The following is a 19913-nucleotide window of genomic DNA, read 5'->3' on the forward strand; positions in this document are numbered from 1 at the left end:
GGGGGGACGGCTGTCTCTAAGAGCAGAGGGCAAAGCCTCAGAATAGAAGAACTTCCCTTTAGGGCAGAGGTGAGGAATTTCTTTAGCCAGAGGGTGGTGAATCTGTGGAATTTGTTGCCATGGACGGCTGTGGAGGACAAGTCATTGAGTGTATTTAAAGCAGAGGTTGATAGGTTCTTGTTTAGTCAGGGCACCAAAGGTTAACAGGAGAAGGCAGGAGAAAACAGTCGAGAGGGATAATAAATCAGCCATCCTGAGCACAATCCTCCCCACTTTCGAGGACATCTTCAAAAGGCAACATCCATCTTGAGGGAGCCTCGCCACCCAGGTAAAGCCTCTTTTCATTTCTACCGTCAGGGAGGAGACACACACTCAACAATTCAGGAACAAATTAGATTTCAGAATGAACAATGAACCCATGTACAGTACCTCAATAACATTTGTCTCTTGGTCTTGTTTTGCACAACTTATTTAATTTTTAAAGTATGTTTCTTTTTGTAATTTATAACTTTCATTATTACGTACTGCAATGTACTGCTGCCACATAACCTCAAATTTCATGGCAAATGACAATGATAGTAAACTTGATTCTGATTCCAATTCTGGTTATGAAATATGGGCTGAGTTTTTTCTTTTCGGAGTAGTCCACGTCACAAGATTGTAAGTTGTAGGAGCAGAATTGGGCCATTTGACCCATCCAGTCTTGTCTGACATTTCGTCATGGCTGATCTATTTTCCTCTCAGCCCCAATCTCCGTATCCATTTATGCCCTGACTAATCAAGACCCTAACAAGCTCTGCCTTAAGTATACCCGACAACTTGGCCTTCACAGCATGTAGAAACGAATTCTACAAGTTAAAGAAATTCCTCCTCATCTCTGTTCTAAATCAACGCCCCTCTACTCTGAGACTGTGTCCTCTGGTCATGGCCTCCCCCACTATAGGAAACATCCTCTCCACATCCACTCTGTCAATGCTTTTCAACATTCGATAGGCTTTGATGAGATTTCACACCCTCCCTCAACACCTCATTCTTTTAAATTCCAGTCAGTTAAGGCCCAGAGCCATCAAATGTTCCTCATATAATAAGCCTTTCAATCCCGGAATCATTTTTGTCAACCTCCTTTCAACCCTCTCCAGTGTCACCATATCCTTTCCGGGGCCCAGAACAGCTCACAATACCCCAAGGGAGGGAGGCCTCGCCAGTGCCTTCTACAGCCTCAAGGAGCAGAAACCCTGCAGATGCTGGAAACCTGAGCAACACACACACAATACTGGAGGAACTCAGCAGGCCAGGCAGCATCTATGGGAAAGAGCAAAAGGTTGACGTTTCAGACCAAGACCCTTCATCAGGACAGATGAGAAGTTAGAGCAAGAAGGTGGGGGGGAGGGGAGGAAGGAGTACAAGGTGGTAGGTGATGGGTGAAACTGGGAGGGGGGAGGGGGGTGAAGTAAAGAACTGGGAAGTCAATTGGTGAAAGAGATAAAGGGCTGGAGAAGGGGGAATCTGATAGGAGAGGACAGAAGACTTTGGAAGAAAGGGAAGGGGAGGGAGCACCAGTAGGAGGTGATTGGCAGGTAAGGAGATGAGGTGAAAGAGGGAAACAGGAATGGGAATGGTAAAGTTGGGAGCAATTACCAGAGGTTAGAGAAATCGACATCCATGCCATCAGGTTGGAGGCTACCCAGACGGAATACAAGGTGCTGCTCCTCCAACCTGAGTGTGGCCTCATCGTGGCAGTCGAGGACTAACATGTCAGAATGGGAATGGGAAGTAGACTTGAAATGGGTTTTTCTGGCAGACGGAGTGTAGGTGATCTTCAAGGCGGTCTCCCAATCTGCGTCGGGTCTCACTGACACACAGGAGATCACACCAAGAGCATCAGATACAGTAGATGAACCCCAACAGACTCACAGATGAAGTTTTGCCTCCTGAATGGCAGTGAGGGACGAGGTGTAGTGTCAGGTGCAATGCTTGTTTCACCCGCTTGCCCTGCACCTCCTCTCTCACTTCCATTCAGGGCCCCAAATACTCCATAGATGCTCCTGGGCCTGCTGAGCTCTTCCAGCATTCTGTGAGTGTTCCATATAAAACATTATATTCTTGTTTTTATGTTCTATTCCTCTCAAAATGAATGCTCACACCTTCCTTATCACTGACTTAACCAACAAATTAACCTTTATGGAATCCTGCTTGAAGACTCCCAAGTCCCCTTGCACCTCCGATTTTTGAGTTTTCTCTCCAGTCATACAATTGTCTATGCTTTTAAGTTTTCTACCGAAGTGCATTTCCCAACACTGTTTTCTATCTGCCACCTCTTTGCATATTCTCCTACACTGTCTAAATCCTTCTGCACCTCTCTGCTTCCTCGATACTACCTGCCCCCCCCACTCCCACCGATCTTCGGATCGTTCGCTAACTTAGCCTCGAAGCCATCAACTCCATCATCGAAATCCTTGATATATAATGTAAAAAGAAGTGGTTCCAACATAACATCCCAACTTCTGTACTCAATACCTTGACTTATGAAAGCCAGTGTGCCAAAAGCTCTCTTTACGACCCTACCTACCTGTGATTTCTTTTTCAAGAAGTTACGGATCCCTCTGTTTGAACGCATTTCTCAGTCCTAACGTTCACGGCGTTAATTTCTCTGTACTACCATAAAACCATAAGTCACAGGAGCAGAATTAGGCCATTTAGCTCATCGTCAGCTCCGCCATTCAATCATGGCTGATCCTTTTCCTCCCCTCCTCAACCCCACCACACAGCCTTCTCCCCGTAACCTTTGGTGCCACGGCCATTGAAGAACTGATCAATTCCTGCCTTAAATACACCCAACGACCTGTCCTCTACAGCTGCCTGTGGTAACAAATTCCACAAATTCACCACCCTTTGACTGAAGAACTTTCTCCGCATCTCTGATTTAAGCGGATGCCCTTCTACCTTGAGGTTCTGCCCTCTTGTCCTAGACTCCCCCACCATGGGAAACATTCTTTCCACATCTACTCTGCCTAGGACTTTCAATATTCGAAAGGTTTCAATCAGATCCCCTCTCATCCTTCTAACTTCCAGCGAGCACAGGCCCAGATACATCAGATGTTCCTCATATGTGAACCCTTTCATTCCCAGACTCATCCTTGTGTACCTCCTCTCAACCCTCTCCAATGCCAGCACATCTTTTCTTAGATAAGGAGCCCAAAACAGTTCACAGTGCTTAAGGTGAGGCCGCAGCAGTGCCTTATAAAGCCTCAGCATCATGTCCCTGCTCTTGTATTCTAGACCTCTTGAAATGAATGCTAACATTGCATTTGCCTTCCTCACCACTGACTCAACCTGCAAGTTACCCTTTAGGGTGTTCTGTACAAGGACTCCCAAGTCCCTTTGCATCACAAATTTTTGAATTTTTCTTCCCATTTAGAAAATAATCTGAACATTTATCTGTTACTACCAAAATGCACAACTATGCATTTTCCAACATTGTATTTCATTTGCCACTTTCTTGCCCATTCTCCTAATCTATCTGTCCTTCTGCATCCTACCTGCTTCTTCCACACTACCTGCCCCTCCACCAATCTCCGTATCATCTGCAAACTTGCCATCTATTTCACCATCTAAGACATTTATATACAGCATAAAAAGAAGTGGTCCAACACCGACCCCTACGGAACACCACTACTCACTGGCAGCCATCCAGAAAGGGATCCTTTTATTCCCACTCGCTGCCTCCGACTAATTAGCCAATGCTCTAACCATGTTAATAACTTCCCAGTAATACCATGGGCTCTTAACTTGGTTAGCAGCCTCATGTGTGGCACCTCCTGAAAGCCCAAATATACAACGTCCACTGCGTCCCCTTTATCTATCCTACTTGTAATCTCTTCAAAGAATTCCAACAGGTTCCTCAGACAGTATTTTCCCTTAAGAAAACCGTGTTGACTTTGTCCTATCTTGTCCTGTGTCACCAAGTACTCTATAGCCTCATCCTTAATAATCAACTCCCACATCTTCCCAACCACTGAGGTCAGGCTGACTGGTCTATAATTTCCTTTCTGCTGCCTCCCTCCTTTCTTAAAGAGTGAAGTGACATTTGGAATTTTCATACCAGAGTCCAATGATTTTTGAAAGATCATTACAAATGCCTCAACACTCTCTACCACTACCTCTTTCAAAATCCCAGTTTTGCAGTTCATCTGGTCCAGGTGAAAAAAGTACCTTTTGGTCTTTCAGCTTTTTGAGCACCTTCAACCTTGTAATAGAAACTGCACTCACTTCTCTTCCCTCACACTCTTCAAATCTGGCACACTGCTAGTGTCTTCCACAGTGAGGACTGGTGCAAAATACTCATTTAGTTCATTTGCCACCTCTTGTCCCCCGTTATTATTTCTCTGGCCTCAGTTTCTAGCGGTCCTATATCCACTCTCATTTCTCCTTTATTTTTTTATATACTTGAAAATGCTTTTTCTATCAACTTTGATATTATTTGCTAGTTTGCTTTCATATTTCATCTTTTCCCTCCTAATGATTCTTTTAGTTGCTCTCTCTAGGGTTATAAAAGCTTCCCAACCTTCTATCTTCCCACTAATCTTTGCTCTGTTGTATACCCTCTCTTTTGCTGTTACATTAGTTTTGACTTCCCTTGTCAGCTACGGTTGAAGCATTTTGCCATCCGAGTATTTCTTTGTTTTTGGAATACATTTATCCTGCACCTTCCCCATTTTTTCCCCAGAAACTTGTGCCATTGCTGCTCTGCTGTCTTCCCTGCCGGCATCTCCTCCCAACTTACTTTGGCCAACTCCTCTCTCATACCTTTACTTTCCTTTCAAATTTCCTTTTCTCCACTGAAATATCGCTACATCAGACTCTACTTTCTCCCTATCTGAATCATATTGTGTTCACTGACTCCTAAGGGTTCCTTTACCTCAAGCTTCCTAATCGCCTCCAGTTCATGACATAACACCCAATCCAGTGTAGGTGATCCCCCAGCAGGCTCAATGACAAACTGCTCTAAAAATCCATCTCTTAGGCATTCAACAAACTCACTCTCTTGAAATCCATTACCGACCTAATTTTCCCAATCGAGCTGCATGATAAAATCTCCCATGACTACCATAACGTTACCCTTTTGAAACACCTTTTTCCTTTTCCTGTTGTAATCTGTGCTCCATGTCTCAGCTACTGTTGGGAGGCCTGTATATAACTGCCATTACCCTTGCAGTTTCTTATCTGAACTCACAAGGATTCAACATCTTCTGATTCTATGCCACACCCTTCTGCTGATTTGATGCTGTTCTTTACCAGCAGAGCTACACCACCCCCTCTGCCTACCTTCCTATCCCTCCCATACAACACGTAACCTCATGTGAATATAATTTTGATATCAACATTTAAGAGAAGTTTGGATGGGAGGGGTATGGAGAGCTATGGTCCGGGTGCAGGTTGATGGGATTTGGCAGATTAAATGGTTTGGCACCAACTAGACGGGCCAAAAAGCCTGTTTCTGTGTTGTACTTTTCTATGACTCTATTGCTTTTTCTTGAAATCAAGGCAGGTTAACTCCGGGCAAGATGCAGGGCCAATAACCCTGGCTAGATATATCCTTGAGTGTTATATCACACAACTTCCCATTTTCAATCTGTTTTACGATGGAATCATCAATTTTCCTCAATATTTAGGAGGATTACCAGGATACTGCCTGGATTGGATTATGAGGATAGAAACACAGAAAAACTACAGCACAACACAGGCCTTCGGCCCACAAAGCTGTGCCAAACATGTCCTTACCTTAGAATTACCTAGGCTTATCCATAGCCCTCTATTTTTCCAAGCTCCATGTATCCATCCAGGAGTCTCTTAAAACAGTGGTCCCCAACCACCGGGCCGCGGAAAGGTACCAGGCCACAAAGCATGTGCTACCGGGCCGCGAGGAAATGATATGATTTCGCGATAGGAAACGATATGAGTCAGCTGCACCTTTCCTCATTCCCTGTCACACACCGTCGAACTTGAACACCGCCCCCCCCCCCCCCCCCCCACCGTTGGCCGGTCCGCAAGAATATTGTCAATCTTAAACCGGTCCGTGGTGCAAAAAAGGTGGGGACCCCTGTCATTTCTGCCTCCACCACCACCGCCGGCAGCCCATTCCACTCACTCACCACTCTCTGAGTAAATAAATTACCCCTGACATCTCCCCTGTACCTACTTCCAAGCACATTAAAGCTATGCCCTCTCGTGCTAGCCATTTCAGCCCTGGGAAAAAGCCTCTGACTATCCACACAATCTATAAGGTCACCGCTCATCATCTTCAACAGCTCCAAGGAGAAAAGGCCGAGTTCACCTATTCTCATAAGGCATGCTCCCCAACATCCTTGTAGATCTCCTCTGCACCCTTTCTATAGTTTCGACATCCTTCCTGTAGTGAGGCGATCAGAACTGAGCACAGTACTCCAAGTGGGGTCTGACCAGGGTCTTATATAGCTGTAATATTACCTCTCAGCTCCTAAGCTCAATTCCACAATTGATGAAGGCCAATGTACCGTCTGCCTTCTTAACCACAGAATCAACCTGCGCAGCTGCTTTGAGCGTCCTATGGCTTTGGACCCCAAGATCCCTCTGATCCTCCACACTGCCAAGAGTCTTGCCATTAGCTATATTCTGCCATCATATTTGACCTACCAAAATGAACCACTTCACACTTATCTGGGTTGAACTCCATCTGCCACTTCTCAGCCCAGTTTTGATGTTTCGATGTACATGTGACAAACTTATCTTATAAAATCTTCAAAGTTCAAATTTCAAAGTAAATTGATTATCGAAGTACGACTATATCACCACATACTAGCCTGAGATTCATTTTCGTGCAGGCGTTCACAGCACCCACTGGCGTCCCACAGGAATCAGTGTTGGGAGTGGGGAGTAAATGCTTCTTTCTGTATTGTCTATGAAGACAGAATTGTTGGTTTTGTGGCCGACTGGCAGATGATATGAAGATAGGTGGAGGGGCAGGTAGTGTTGAAGAAGCAGGGAGCCTACAGAAGGACTTGGACAGACAAGGAGAATACGCAAAGTGGCAGACGCAGGACAGAGTATAACAGTTACAGTGTCGGGAAGTTTACGGTCATACACTTTGGCAGAAGGAACAAAAGGGTAGACTATTTTCTAAGCAGGCGGAAAATCCAAAAATCTGAGGTGCAAGGGATGAGAGAGCCTTCATGCAGGATTCCCTGAAGGTTAATTTGCAGGTTGAGTCTGTGGTGATGATGGTAAATGCAATGTTAGCATTCGTCTCGAGAGGACTAGAATATAAAAACAAGGAGTTAATGTTGAGGCTTTATAAAGCACTGGTGAGGCCTCACTTGGAGTTTCGTGAGTCCTTATCTAAGAAAGGATGAGCGGACATTGGAGAGGGTTCAGAGGCGGTTCACCAGAATGACTACAGGAGGAGTGCTTGATGGTTCTGGGCCTGTACGCATGAGAATTTAGAAGACTGAGAGGCGATCTCATTGAAACCTATTGAATATTGAAAGGCGTAGGCAGATTGGATGTGAAGAGGATGTTTCCTATGGTGGGGGATTCCAGCACCAGAGGGCACAGCCTTAGAATAGAAGGACGTTCATTTAGAATGGAGATGAAGAGAATTTCTTTATCCAGAGGGTTGTGAATCTGTGGAATTAATTGTGCAGATGGAGGGCTGTGGAGGCCAGGTCATTGGGTATACTGAAGGCAGAGGTGACAGATTGTTCATTACTCAGGGTGTGAAAGGTTACCGGGAGAAGGGAGGAGATTGGGGTTGAGAGGGAAAGTGGATCAGCCATGATGAAATGGTGACAGACTCAATGAGCTGAACGGCCCATTCTGCTCCTATCTCATATGGTCTTATACAATAGAACTGACGAAAAACAACACACAGACACGGCCAAATAACCTGTACAAAAGAAGACAAACTGCACAAATACATAAAGACAGACAGAAGCATTGAGGACATGAGTTGTAGAGCCCTTGAAAGTTAGTCCATAGGTTGTGGAACCAGTTCAGTGTTGAACTGAGTGAAGTTATCCACACTGGTTCAGGAGCCTGATGGTTGTAGGGTGATAACTGTTCCAGAAACTTACGGTGACAGATCTATGGCTCTTGTGCCTTCTTCCTGATGAGAAGAGAGCATGGTCTGGATGGTGGGTATCCCTGATGATAGTTGCTGCTTTCTTATGGCAGCGCTCATTGTAGACGTGCTCAATGGTGAGAAGGGCTTTTCCTGACTTTGTCTTGTAAGCTTTGCGAACTAGACTCGTTAGGAGATGCTTCTGTAACCACACCAACCTCCCACTCCCCGCCCCCCCCAGAGTAGTCAGCTCTTGGCTGGGGTTGGGAACGTAACAGCAAGATCCCACCCGAGTCGATTACTTCCATACAACAGTGAATTAGGCAAGAATTAACCTCTTATAAAAGTAGGATTGTACTTTCAGAGAATTAACTGTATGTCTTAAAGATAAGTCAATGTGTCACTTACTAAATTCTTTTCGGTCGGTTCGGAATACTTTCTAGTGGCAAAGCAGACCAGGCCCTCATTGTAGAGGTATATCCGCAGAGGGTCACAGGAAGTAACCAAGACGTAGAGCCTGAGGTTAAACTTGAAACCATCCAAAGTGAAGGGCTGCACAAGTAGAGGGAGAGTTAACACACTGTGAGGTTCAAAGGTTTCACTTATTATCAAAGTATGTATGCAGTGAACAACTCTGAGATTCATCTTCTCCAGATAGCCACGGAACAAAGAAAAAAACATGGAGGTCGTTGAAAGAGAAACATCAAACCCATGCACCCCCCCCCCGTAGAAAATACAGCAACACAATCATCAACCCCCCCAAACCCCCCTTCCCCTGCACAAAACACAGAACATCAACCCCCAAATCCCCCCACCCTCTGCCCACTCAAATAAAAAACAGGAAAGAATGGGGAAAAAACCCAGAATATAAAATCCATCAGACTGAAAAAGACCAGAGTACAAGAACCCAGTAGTCCGGTCCGTGAACACAGAACCTCGGTAACATCCTTTGACATTGTCAAAAGAGAAAAAGACACTGTAGAGGCCTACCCTCTGGCCACCTGAGCCGCCACACAGCGATAGGCTGCCACAGGTTCCTTCCCTGGAGGCAGAGGGATCACATCAGTGATCAGAACGCAGGCATCCGGTGCTGAACCCTCGGTCGCCATCCACATTGGTAACTAATTTTTGAAATGTGTGTCTGCATTCCAGATGAAGGGTCTTGGGCTGAAACGTCGACTCTTTTTTCCTCTGCATAGATGCTGCCTGACCTGCTAACTTCCTCCACCATTTTGGATATGTTACTCTGGATTTTCAGCACCTGCAGAAACTCTTGTGCTTATCAGCATCTGGTCCTTTCCTTCGGACTTACCCCTACTCCAGCCCTCGACGCAGAAACCCTCAAAATTCCCTCTGATCAATCCCACTCCAATGCATAATCAGTTTAGCATGTGAAGTTGGCTCGACAATTACAAAAGGGATTTGCTAATGGAAATTCCTGCCCAGCCTATCCCTCAAGTCCTTATTCCATTCGTGAATTATGCCCCCCACTATCCCACTCAACCCACACATCTTCAAATCCCCCGATTTCCTTCTTACCCAAATTTCCACCATTCCCACCAGCCTATCATTCACAGTGACTGAATGCTGTGCATACCCGGTCCAAACACAAAATTACCACCAGAGCAGTAATAAAATTTCCATTATCTTGGTTGAGTAACGGGGTGGGATAGGTCAAAGGTCTGCAGGTCACCCTTGGGCAAGGTGCATCACCTGCTTAGCTCCTGGATCAGGTTCACGTGAAGCCGTGGAAGCAGGGGGTGGATGGTCGTATGAGCAGCCGGTACAGTTCACAAGTCCTGGTTATGCGATCACTGGTGCCAGGCAGACAATCTCTGAAGAGTATTGATAATGGCTGGGGGTCACCCACCCCTACCCAGAACAGGGCGATGGCAAACCACTTCTGTGGAAAAATTGGCCAAGAACAATCATGGTCATGGAAGGACTGCAATGTTCTGACAAGAACTGTCCTTTGTTATTCAAATAACAAGCCATGGGTAACAAAGGACATCCTGAACGCTAAAAAGAGGGTATTTAGAGATGGATATAGGGAGGAGCTGAGGGCAATACAGAGGGACCTGAAAGCTAGGATCAGGGAGGCTAAAGACAGGTATAGGAGGAAGCTTGAGTGGAAGCTCCAGCAGAACAACATGAGAGAGGTCTGGAGTGGGATGAGGACCATCACTGGGTTCCAGCAAACTAGCAACAGAGGAGCTGAAGGCAGTGTGGACAGGGCCAATGAACTTAACCTGTTCTTTAACAGATTTGACATTGTGGCCCCTGCCCATCCCCCACGAGTCACTTGTTGTCGGCCCCCAACCAACACATATTCCACTCTCCCCTCCTACCCCTCCTCACAGCCCCCACCCTGCTCTCATGACAATACCCCTTCCCCACACGAAACCACCACGGTGGGCTTCACAGCTGAACAGGTGAGAAGACAGCTGAAACGTCTCAACCCAAGCAAGGCTGCAGGACCGGATGGTGTCAGTACCAGGGTGCTCAAAGCCTGTGCCCCTCAGCTATGTGGAGTACTTCGCCATGTCTTCAACCTGAGCCTGAGGCTCCAGAGGGTTCCCTCGTCCCTCTGCCGAAGACGCCGCGCCCTAGTGGCCTCAATGATTATAGACCAGTGGCATTGACCTCCCACATCATGAAGACCCTGGAGAAACTTGTTCTGGAGCTGCTCCGGCCTATGGTCAGGCCACACTTAGATCCCCTCCAGTTCGCCTACCAGCCCCGACTAGGAGTTGTGGATGCAATCGTCTACCTGCTGAACCGTGTCTACGCCTACCTGGACAAGCCAGCAAGCACTGTGAGGGTCATGCTTTTTGACTTCTCCAGTGCATTCAACACCATCCGCCCTACTCTGCTGGGGGAGAAGCTGACAGCAATGCAGGTGGATGCTTTCCTGGTGTCATGGATTCTTGACTACCTGACTGGCAGACCACAGTACGTGTGCTTGCAACACTGTGTGTCTGACACAGTGATCAGCAGCACTGGGCCTCCACAGAGGACTGTCTTGTCTCCCTTTCTCTTCACCATTTACACCTTGGACTTCAACTAATGCACAGAGTCTTGCCATCTTCAGAAGTTTTCTGATGACTCTGCCATAGTTGGATGCATCAGCAAGGGAGATGAGGCTGAGTACAGGGCTACAGTAGGAAACTGTGTCACATGGTGTGACCAGAATTATCTGCAGCTTAATGTGAAAAGGACTAAGGAGCTGGTGGTAGACCTGAGGAGAGCTAAGGTACTGGTGACCCCTGTTTCCATCCAGGGGGTCAGTGCGGACATGGTGGAGGATTACAAATACCTGGGGATACAAATTGACAATAAACCGGACTGGTCAAAGGACACTGAGGCTGTCTACAAGAAGGGTCAGAGCCGTCTCTATTTCCTGAGGAGACTGAGGTCCTTTAACATCTGTCGGACGATGCTGAGGATGTTCTACGAGTCTGTGGTGGTCAGTGCGATCATGTTTGCTGTTGTGTGCCGGGGCAGCAGGCTGAGGGTAGCAGACACCAACAGAATCAACAAACTCATTCGTAAGGCCAGTGATGTTGTGGGGATGGAACTGGACTCTCTGACGGTGGTGTCTGAAAAGAGGATGCTGTCCAAGTTGCATCCCATCTTGGACAATGTCTCCCATCCACTACATAATGTACTGGTTGGGCACAGGAGTACATTCAGCCAGAGACTCATTCCACCGAGATGCAACACAGAGCGTCATAAGAAGTCATTCCTGCCTGTGGCCATCAAACTTTACAACTCCTCCCTTGGATGGTCAGACACCCTGAGCCAATAGGCTGGTCCTGAACTTATTTACTGGCATAATTTAGATATTACTATTTAATTATTTATGGTGCAACTGTAGCGAAAACCAATTTCCCCCGGGATCAATAAAGTATGACTATGACTATCGTCCACGTCATACGACGCAGAACATAACGAATAAAGCAAAGTCTATTTTAGGATCCACCTCTATGACAGCCTATACTCAGCAGGAAAGGGTGCAGTAAATCATAAACACAAGAGGTTCAGCAGATGCTGGAAATTCAGACACACACACAATGCTGGAGCAACTCAGCAGGTCAGGCAGCATCGAAGGAAAGGAATAAATAGTTGATGTTTTGAGCTGAGGCCCTTCACCAGGACAGGAAAGGAAGGGGGCAAGAAGCCAGAATAAGAAGGTGGGTTGGGAGGGGGAGGAGAATGTGGCAGGTGCTAGGTGAAGCCAGGTGAGGTGGGGGGGGGGGTGGGGAAGGTAGGTGGGTGTGGATGATCAGAGGCCAAAAGGAGTTGGGTGCAAAATGGAAAGGGCTGAAGGAGGAATATAATAAGAGAGGAGAGTGGTCTATGTTCAAAGTTCAAAGTAAATTTTATTACCAAAGTACGTGTACGTCACCATGTACAACCCTGAGATTAATTTTCAGCAAATCTATCGAAGAGTAACTATAACAGGATCAGTGAAAGGTCAACTAGAGAGCAGAAGACAACAAACTGTGGAAATGCAAATATAAATCAATAGCAATAAATAATGAGAAGATGAAATAACAAGATAACAACTCCCGTTGGTTACGGAAGAAAGGGAAGGAGAAGGGGCTCCAGAGGGAGAGGAGGAGAAGAGAAGGGGTAAGAGGGAAACCAAAATGCAGATAAAGAGTTAACGTTCTAGGCAGAGAGTCAAGAATGCAGTAAAGTACCTTCGGAATGTAGACCTGGCAGATCACGTCCTTCCCGGACTGCATATCTCTGATGTCCTGGGTCAAAAAGATGCTGCGCCAGTCATATTCAGGATTTGGCTTGCAGATGAAGGTCTTGGGTTTCTCAGCTTCATAGTAGGCCGCAAAATCAAGATATCTGCAGCGAGAAGCACTCATTAGTACTGAGAGAAGAAGGTCATAAGGTCTTTAAGTTCAAGGTTGAGCTCAAGTTTAATTCTCATCTGGCCGTACACATGTATGCTGCTAAATGAAGCAGCATTTCTCTGGGGCCAAAGTTGCAAAGCACAAGCACACAAAGACACACACAGTACATACAGTTATGATAGGACATACAGTCACCAAAAATTATCGCACAGGCCTGAAGTTTGATGGGGTGCTTGGGATGTTGACCTGGAGCCAGGAATAAGCATGCAGCAGTTCCTCAACTTGCCCCGGTTCAGCAGGCGAGGGCAAATGAGCTTGTCTCGTGCTGGGTCCGCCGCAAGCAATCAAGCTTGTATTCCATGGAGTGGACACTAGAGGACAGCACCGACAGGAGCAACCAGCCACCCCAGACCAGCACGGATTCCAGCACGCCCGCTGCACCCCTGTTCTCTTCCACACTACTCAACTCCAGCCATCACTACTGTCTACTGTGGTTTACGTTTCTGTAAACCCTTCATCAACCAGATTTGCTAATTTCACTGTTAAAAGTTCAGATTCATAGATACGTCACAGGTACGTCAAAACATACAGTGAAATGTGTCATTTGCATTGGCAAAACAAAGGATGAGCAGGGACAAATATCGACACACATTCTGGCAAAAATGGGTGAGATTTGACAGGTTAAACTCTCCTTTAAGATCATCTTTAAACAAACCGGCTTTGGGGCATAAAACAATGATAAACATCACGCCAACTCTATGCGTTGATTATACAACCTTATTTTTTTACAGACCACAATTCAGATCAGATCAGGTTCATTTACTTATCGGAGGTGCACCGAAACAGACAGTGAAACATGCCACTTGTGTTAACAGACAACACAACCAAAGTGTGCTGGGGGGCAGCATGTTCCGGTGACAACGTAGCGTGCCCACCATGTTCAGCAGAGCAACACAAGCAACAAAACACGGCAAATTTGGAGTATCCTGCACAGTTTCGGTCGCCTACAAACGTACAGGAAAGTCGTAAGTAAGGTTGAAACAATACAGAGAAAATTTACAAGGATGCTGCCGGGTCTGGGAGATAGATTGGAGGAGTTACAAGGAACGGCTCAATAGGTCAGGAATTTATTCCTTGGAATGCGGAAGAATGAGAGGTACACAAAATTATGAGGGGTAGAGATAGGGTAAAAGCAAGCTGGCTTTTTCTACTGAGGTTAGGAGGGAGTGCAACCAGAGGTCACAGGTTAAAGGTGAAAGCTGAAAAGTTTAACGGGAACCTGAAGGGAAGTCTCTTCACCCAGAGGGTGGTGAGAGTGTGGAACGAGCTGCCAGCGCAAGTGGTGCCTGCAAGCTCGATCTCAATGTTTAAGAGAAGTTTGGATAGGTACATGGATGGTAGGAAGTATGAAGAGCTGTTGTCCCGGTGCAGCCAATGGGACTAGGCTGTTTAAATGCTGGACTAGATGGGCCAAAGAGCCTGTTTCTGTGCTGTACTTTCCTATGACTCTGAAAGCTCCCCTTCCACTCTGCCACTCACCCATCCACTCATACATTCAGACAGTCCTCCAGTCCTTAGCCCCGAAACCTTATGTTTCTATCCTGCACCCCAGATAAAACAACCCTCTAGAAATCGTGAACGAATTGGTAATTATCTTCCAATGTTCTATAGATTCAGGATCAGTTCCTGAGGACTGGAGGGTAGCTAATGTTATCCCACTTTTTAAGAAAGGAGGGAGAGAGAAAACAGGGAATTATAGACCAGTTAGCCTGACATCAGTGCCGGGGAAGATGCTAGAGTCAATTATAACAGATGAAATAGCGGCACATTTGGATAGCAGAAACAGATCAGTCCAAGTCAGCATGGATTTATGAAGGGGAAATCATGCTTGACTATTCTTCTGGAATTTTTTGAGCATGTAACTATGAAAATGGACAAGGGAGAGCCAGTGGATGTAGTGTACCTGTACTTACAGAAAGCCTTTGATAAGGTCCCACATAGGAGATTAGTGGGCAAAATTAGAGCACATGGTATTGGGGGTAGGGTACTGACAGGGATAGAAAATTGGTTGGCAGACAGGAAACAAAGAGTAGGGATTAATGGGTCTCTTTCAGAATGGCAGGCGGTGACTAGTGGGGTACGGCAAGGCTCGGTGCTGGTATCGCAGCTGTTTACAACATACATTAATGATTTAGATGAAGGGATTAAATAACGTTAGCAAATTTGCAGATGACATAAAGCTGAGTGGCAGTGTGAAATGTGCGGAGGATGTTGAGATAATGCAGGATGACTTGGACAGGTTGGGTGAGTGGGCAGATGCAGTTTAATGTGGATAAATGTGAGGTTATCCACTTTGGTGGCAAGAACAGGAAGGCAGATTACTATTTGAATGGTGTCAAGTTAGGAAAAGGGGAAGTATAACAAGATCTAGGTGTCCTTGCTCATCAGTCACTGAAAGTAAGCACGCAGATACAGCAGGCAGTGAAGAAAGCTAATGGCATGTTGGCCTTCATAACAAGGGGAGTTGAGATTAGGAGCAAAGAAGTCCTTCTGCAGTTGTACAGGGCCCTGGTGAGACTACACCTGGAGCTTGTGTACAGCTTTGGTCTCCAAATTTGAGGAAGTACATCCTTGCTATTGAGGGAATGCAGCGGAGGTTCACGAGGTTAATTCCTGGGATGCTGGGACTGTCATATGTTGAAAGATTGGAGCGCCTGGGCTTGTATACACTGGAATTTAGAAGGAGGAGAGGGGATCTGATTGAAACATTTCAGATTATTAAGAGATTGGGCATGCTAGAGGCAGGAAACATGTTTCTGATGTTGGGGCAGTCCAGAACCAGGGGCCACAATTTGAGAATAAGGGGTAGGCCATTTAGAACGGAGTTGACGAAGAACTTTTTCACCCAGAGAGTTGTGGATCTGTGGACTGCTCTGCCTCAGAAGGCAGTGGAGGCCAATTCTCTGGATGCTTTCAAGAAAGAGTTAGATAGAGCTCTTAATGATAGCGGAGTCAAGGGATATGGGGAGAAGGCAGGAACGGGGTACTGATTGTGGATGATCAGCCATGATCACAGTGAATGGCGGTGCTGGCTCGAAGGGCCGAATAGCCTACTCCTGCACCTATTGTCCATTGTCTATAACCCAAACTTGTCCAACCTTTATAAACTTTCCTCATCCTCCTGCACTCCAGATAAAATAACCCAATTGCAGAGGAGAAGATGACGGCGCGACACAGCGCGCAGCGGCCACTCCGGTGATGAATATCTGTTATCTGTCAAGTAGGGTGCCGTGTACAATTCTGATTTGATGGAGGCAGACGTGAGAGCACGGAGGAACATCTGGTGAAACTTCTGAAATGCCTGTTTCACTGCCTCTGCTGCTGTGTGATCCGAAATCTCCGGAGGGGAAGGCCCCGAATCCTCGGTTTTGCTCGTTGCTCGGCGGCCGGGGCGGGGTCGAAGCGCTCGGCAGAGATGGTGCTCGGTGTCAGAGGGCTGGTCAGAGGCTTGAAGTTTTCGGACGGACTCAGAGTCGGCTGTGGTCGGGTGCTTCCAGGATGCTGCATCGGCAAGTTTGCAACACTGGAGGCTCATGGTAGGGAGAGTCTCTCCCTTCTACTGTCTGCGTGAGATGTTGGGGCTATCGGGACTTTGAGACTTTTTTTTAACCATGCCCATGGTCTGCTCTTTATCAAATTACGGTATTCCGTTGCACTGTTGTAACTATATGTTATAATTATGTGGTTTGTGTCTCTTTTAGTCTTGGTCTGTCCTGTGTTTCCGTGATATTATACTGGAGGAACATTGAATCATTTCTTAATGCATGCATTTCTAAGTGACAATAAACGTGGACTGAATGTCCTCATAATCTAATCTTGTCCAACGTTTTTAAACTTCCCTCGGCCTCCTGCACTCCCAAGAAAAAAATCCCAATCTTGTCCAACCTCAATGTAGAGACAAAAGAGATTTATACTCTCTCAGTCAGGCAGCATCCTGGCCAACCTTTTCTGCATCCTCTCTCAAGTGAGTCTCAGACCAAAGGGCACAGCCTCAAAATAGACAGACGTCCATATTCAACGGATACGAGAAAGAATTTCTCAGCTAGTCTTGTAGGGATTCCCATTCTGTGGTCGATGGATCCCTTGGTTAACGGTAGGGGTCAATGGCATAAAACAGGTTGGTAACTCCTGAGCTACAGCTAGAGTGGTGAATCAGCGGAGTTTGTTGCCACAGACAGCTGTGGAGGCCAAGCCCCTGTCTATGGCCTAGTTACCCGTCCTCGAAATCCAATCAAATGTCCCCACGCCTGTGTAAGTCAGTCCCTGGACCACTTTCTCCCCTAGAGGAGAATCGTGGGAGAGTTCAAGATCTCAAAGTACAAGGACGTCCCCTTAGAACAGAGATGAGGAGGAATTTCTTTAGCCAGAAGGTGGTGAACATGTGGAATTCATTGCCACAGATGACTGTGGAGGACAAACCACTGGTGGAGGCTGATAAGTTCTTGATTAGTCAGAGTGTCAAAGGTTATAGGGAGAAGGCTGGAGAGTGGGTTTGGGAGGGATAATAGATCAGCCATGATGGAATGCGGAGCAGACTCGATGAGCCAAATGGCCTAACTCTGCACCTGTGTCTTATGGTCCTGCAGTCTTAGCCTCCATATCCTTCCTGCAATAGGGTGACCAGACTGCAACAATACTCCAAATGGAGGCTGACTGAAGCTTTATACAGCTGTGAAATGTCGTCTTTACTCAGGTACTGAGTGTACAACCAAGAAGGCAAAGACTTCTCTACACCCTCTTGACCACCCTACCTATCTGCATGGCCATTTGCAGGGAGTTATGAACTTGGACCCCTAGCTTTCCTTTCTACATCAAAGATCCATCCCCTCTGTACCTTGTTCAGCTCTCCTTCACTCACTGCTTTTAGTCAGGAGACATGGCTGAAATATATTTGCTGCTGATTGCAGAGACTTATTTTAAATTAACTCTCTTTTGTTGCTGTCAATTTAACTGGAGGCCACAAGTCCGACCGGGCCATCTCTTTGCCCAACAAGTCTCACCACGCCATCCCTTTGCCTAACGAGTCCCACCGCGCCATCCCTTTGCCCAACAAGACCCACCACGCCATCCCTTTGCCTATCAAGTCCCACCACGCCATCTCTTTGCCTCACAAGCCCCACCACACCATCCCTTTGCCTAACGTCCCACCATGCCATCTCTTTGTCCAAGCCCCACCACACCATCCCTTTGCCCAACAAGTCCCACCGCACCATCCCTTTGCCCAACAAGTCCCACTACACCATCCCTTTGCCTAACAAGTCCCACCATGCCATCTCTTTGCCCAACAAGTCCCACCACGCCATCCCTTTGCCTAACAAGTCCCACCACGCCATCTCTTTGTCCAAGTCCCACCATGCCATCCCTTTGCCTAACAAGTCCCACCATGCCATCTCTTTGCCTAACAAGTCCCATCATGCCATCTCTTTGCCTAACAAGTCCCACCTTGCCATCTCTTTTCCTAATTTGTTGACTATTGAATGAGCACTTGCCTTTGACACCATAATTTTTTAAGCAGTTGAGGGATGTAGTCATTATAACAATCATGTGGGGTACTTTTGCCTTTGGGCAATGATGGGAGATTGGTCAGCTATATCTTATATGCTGCATCCACATCACTGGAGAGCTGTATGATACAGATGTGAGGGGAGGGGAGGCGGCAGTGGAGGGAGGAGTGGGAGACAGGACTCAGAGGGGGGAGTGGGAGGGGTGTTGGGGAGAGTGAAAGGGGGGATTGGGAGGTGTGTGTTGGAGGGCATGCATGGGGGATTGGGAGCGGGGGAGTGCAAGAGCAGAGTGGCAGGGGAGTGGGAGGAGTGTTGGGAGAGGGGAGTGGGGATGAGTGGAAAGAGGAAGCAACAGAGGAAGTGACAGGGAGAGTGGGAGGGGGTGAGGGTGGGTACATGGGAGGAGAGACTGGTAATGGTCATTTAATATCTCTTTCCATTAGGTGTTAACTTAATGGACCCTTGCAACTTGGGTGTATGTTCAACAAAGATTGCTAAGATGAGATATGTTGAGGTTTTTTTTGTAACGTATCTCAACTTCAGACCAATGTGCATTAATGGAAGAGTTTATAGAGAGTCCATACCAGGCAAAATCCTCCCCACCATTGAGTACACTTAACTGCCACAAGAAAACAGCATCCAACATCCACACCCAGGCTCTCAGCTCATTGGACAAAGAGGTCCAAGCAGACTGGGGTCCCACACCATCAGGTTCAGGAACAGTAATTACCCCTCAACCATCAGCATGGATACCTTCACTCTCCTCCACCCTCAACTCATTCTACAACCGTATGGACTCTTTTTCAAGAACTCTGCAACTTGGCACAATCCGTCTTCTTTTGCACACTGGTTGTTTGTCAGCCTTTGTTATTTATAGTCTTTCACAAATTCTATCGTACTTGCAAGAAAACAAATTTCAAGGTCATATCATATATGTACCTTGATAATAAATTTACTTTGAACTTTAACCTTTGATGTAATAGAGATGGGAAAGTGGTGCTAAGTGTCATTGACGCAGTTCAAAGTACATTTATTATCAAAGTAGGTATACGACATCCAATCCTGAGAATCGTCTCCTTACAGGCAGCCACAGAACAACGAAACATAAAAGAACCCATTAAAAAAGTGAAGACTGCCAGACACCCAATGGGCAGAAACAAAATTAAATCGTGCCAACAATAAAAGTAAGCAAATAACTTTCAGAACTGAAGTTGACAGAAGTGAGTGCACTGACACGAAGCCAGTCGTCACTGCAGCCAGTCCAGGAGCCTGTTCGTTGCAGGCCACGGCCTCAGTTCAGCGCACTGCTCAGTAAACCTTGCCAAGCAGCGAGCTGAATACCAGCCCATTCATCACCTCCTGACCTTTTCAATCTGGCCCGGC

General features: G+C 46.6%; 1 protein-coding gene across 1 annotated transcript in view; it reads right to left on the reverse strand.

Annotated features, from left to right (window-relative positions):
* The window catches only part of LOC140203674 (uncharacterized), an 87193-nt gene that overhangs the window by 37308 nt on the left and 29972 nt on the right, over positions 1 to 19913 (reverse strand). The window contains exons 2-3 of the mRNA XM_072269722.1: positions 12802 to 12958; positions 8504 to 8647 (exon numbers count right to left, since the gene is read on the reverse strand). Of these exons, the coding sequence (XP_072125823.1) occupies positions 8504 to 8647; positions 12802 to 12958 (301 nt within the window). The remainder of the gene's footprint in view (positions 1 to 8503; positions 8648 to 12801; positions 12959 to 19913) is intronic.

The sequence above is a fragment of the Mobula birostris genome, chromosome 10 (assembly GCF_030028105.1).
Source record: "Mobula birostris isolate sMobBir1 chromosome 10, sMobBir1.hap1, whole genome shotgun sequence".
In the NCBI taxonomy this organism is placed as follows: domain Eukaryota; kingdom Metazoa; phylum Chordata; class Chondrichthyes; order Myliobatiformes; family Myliobatidae; genus Mobula; species Mobula birostris.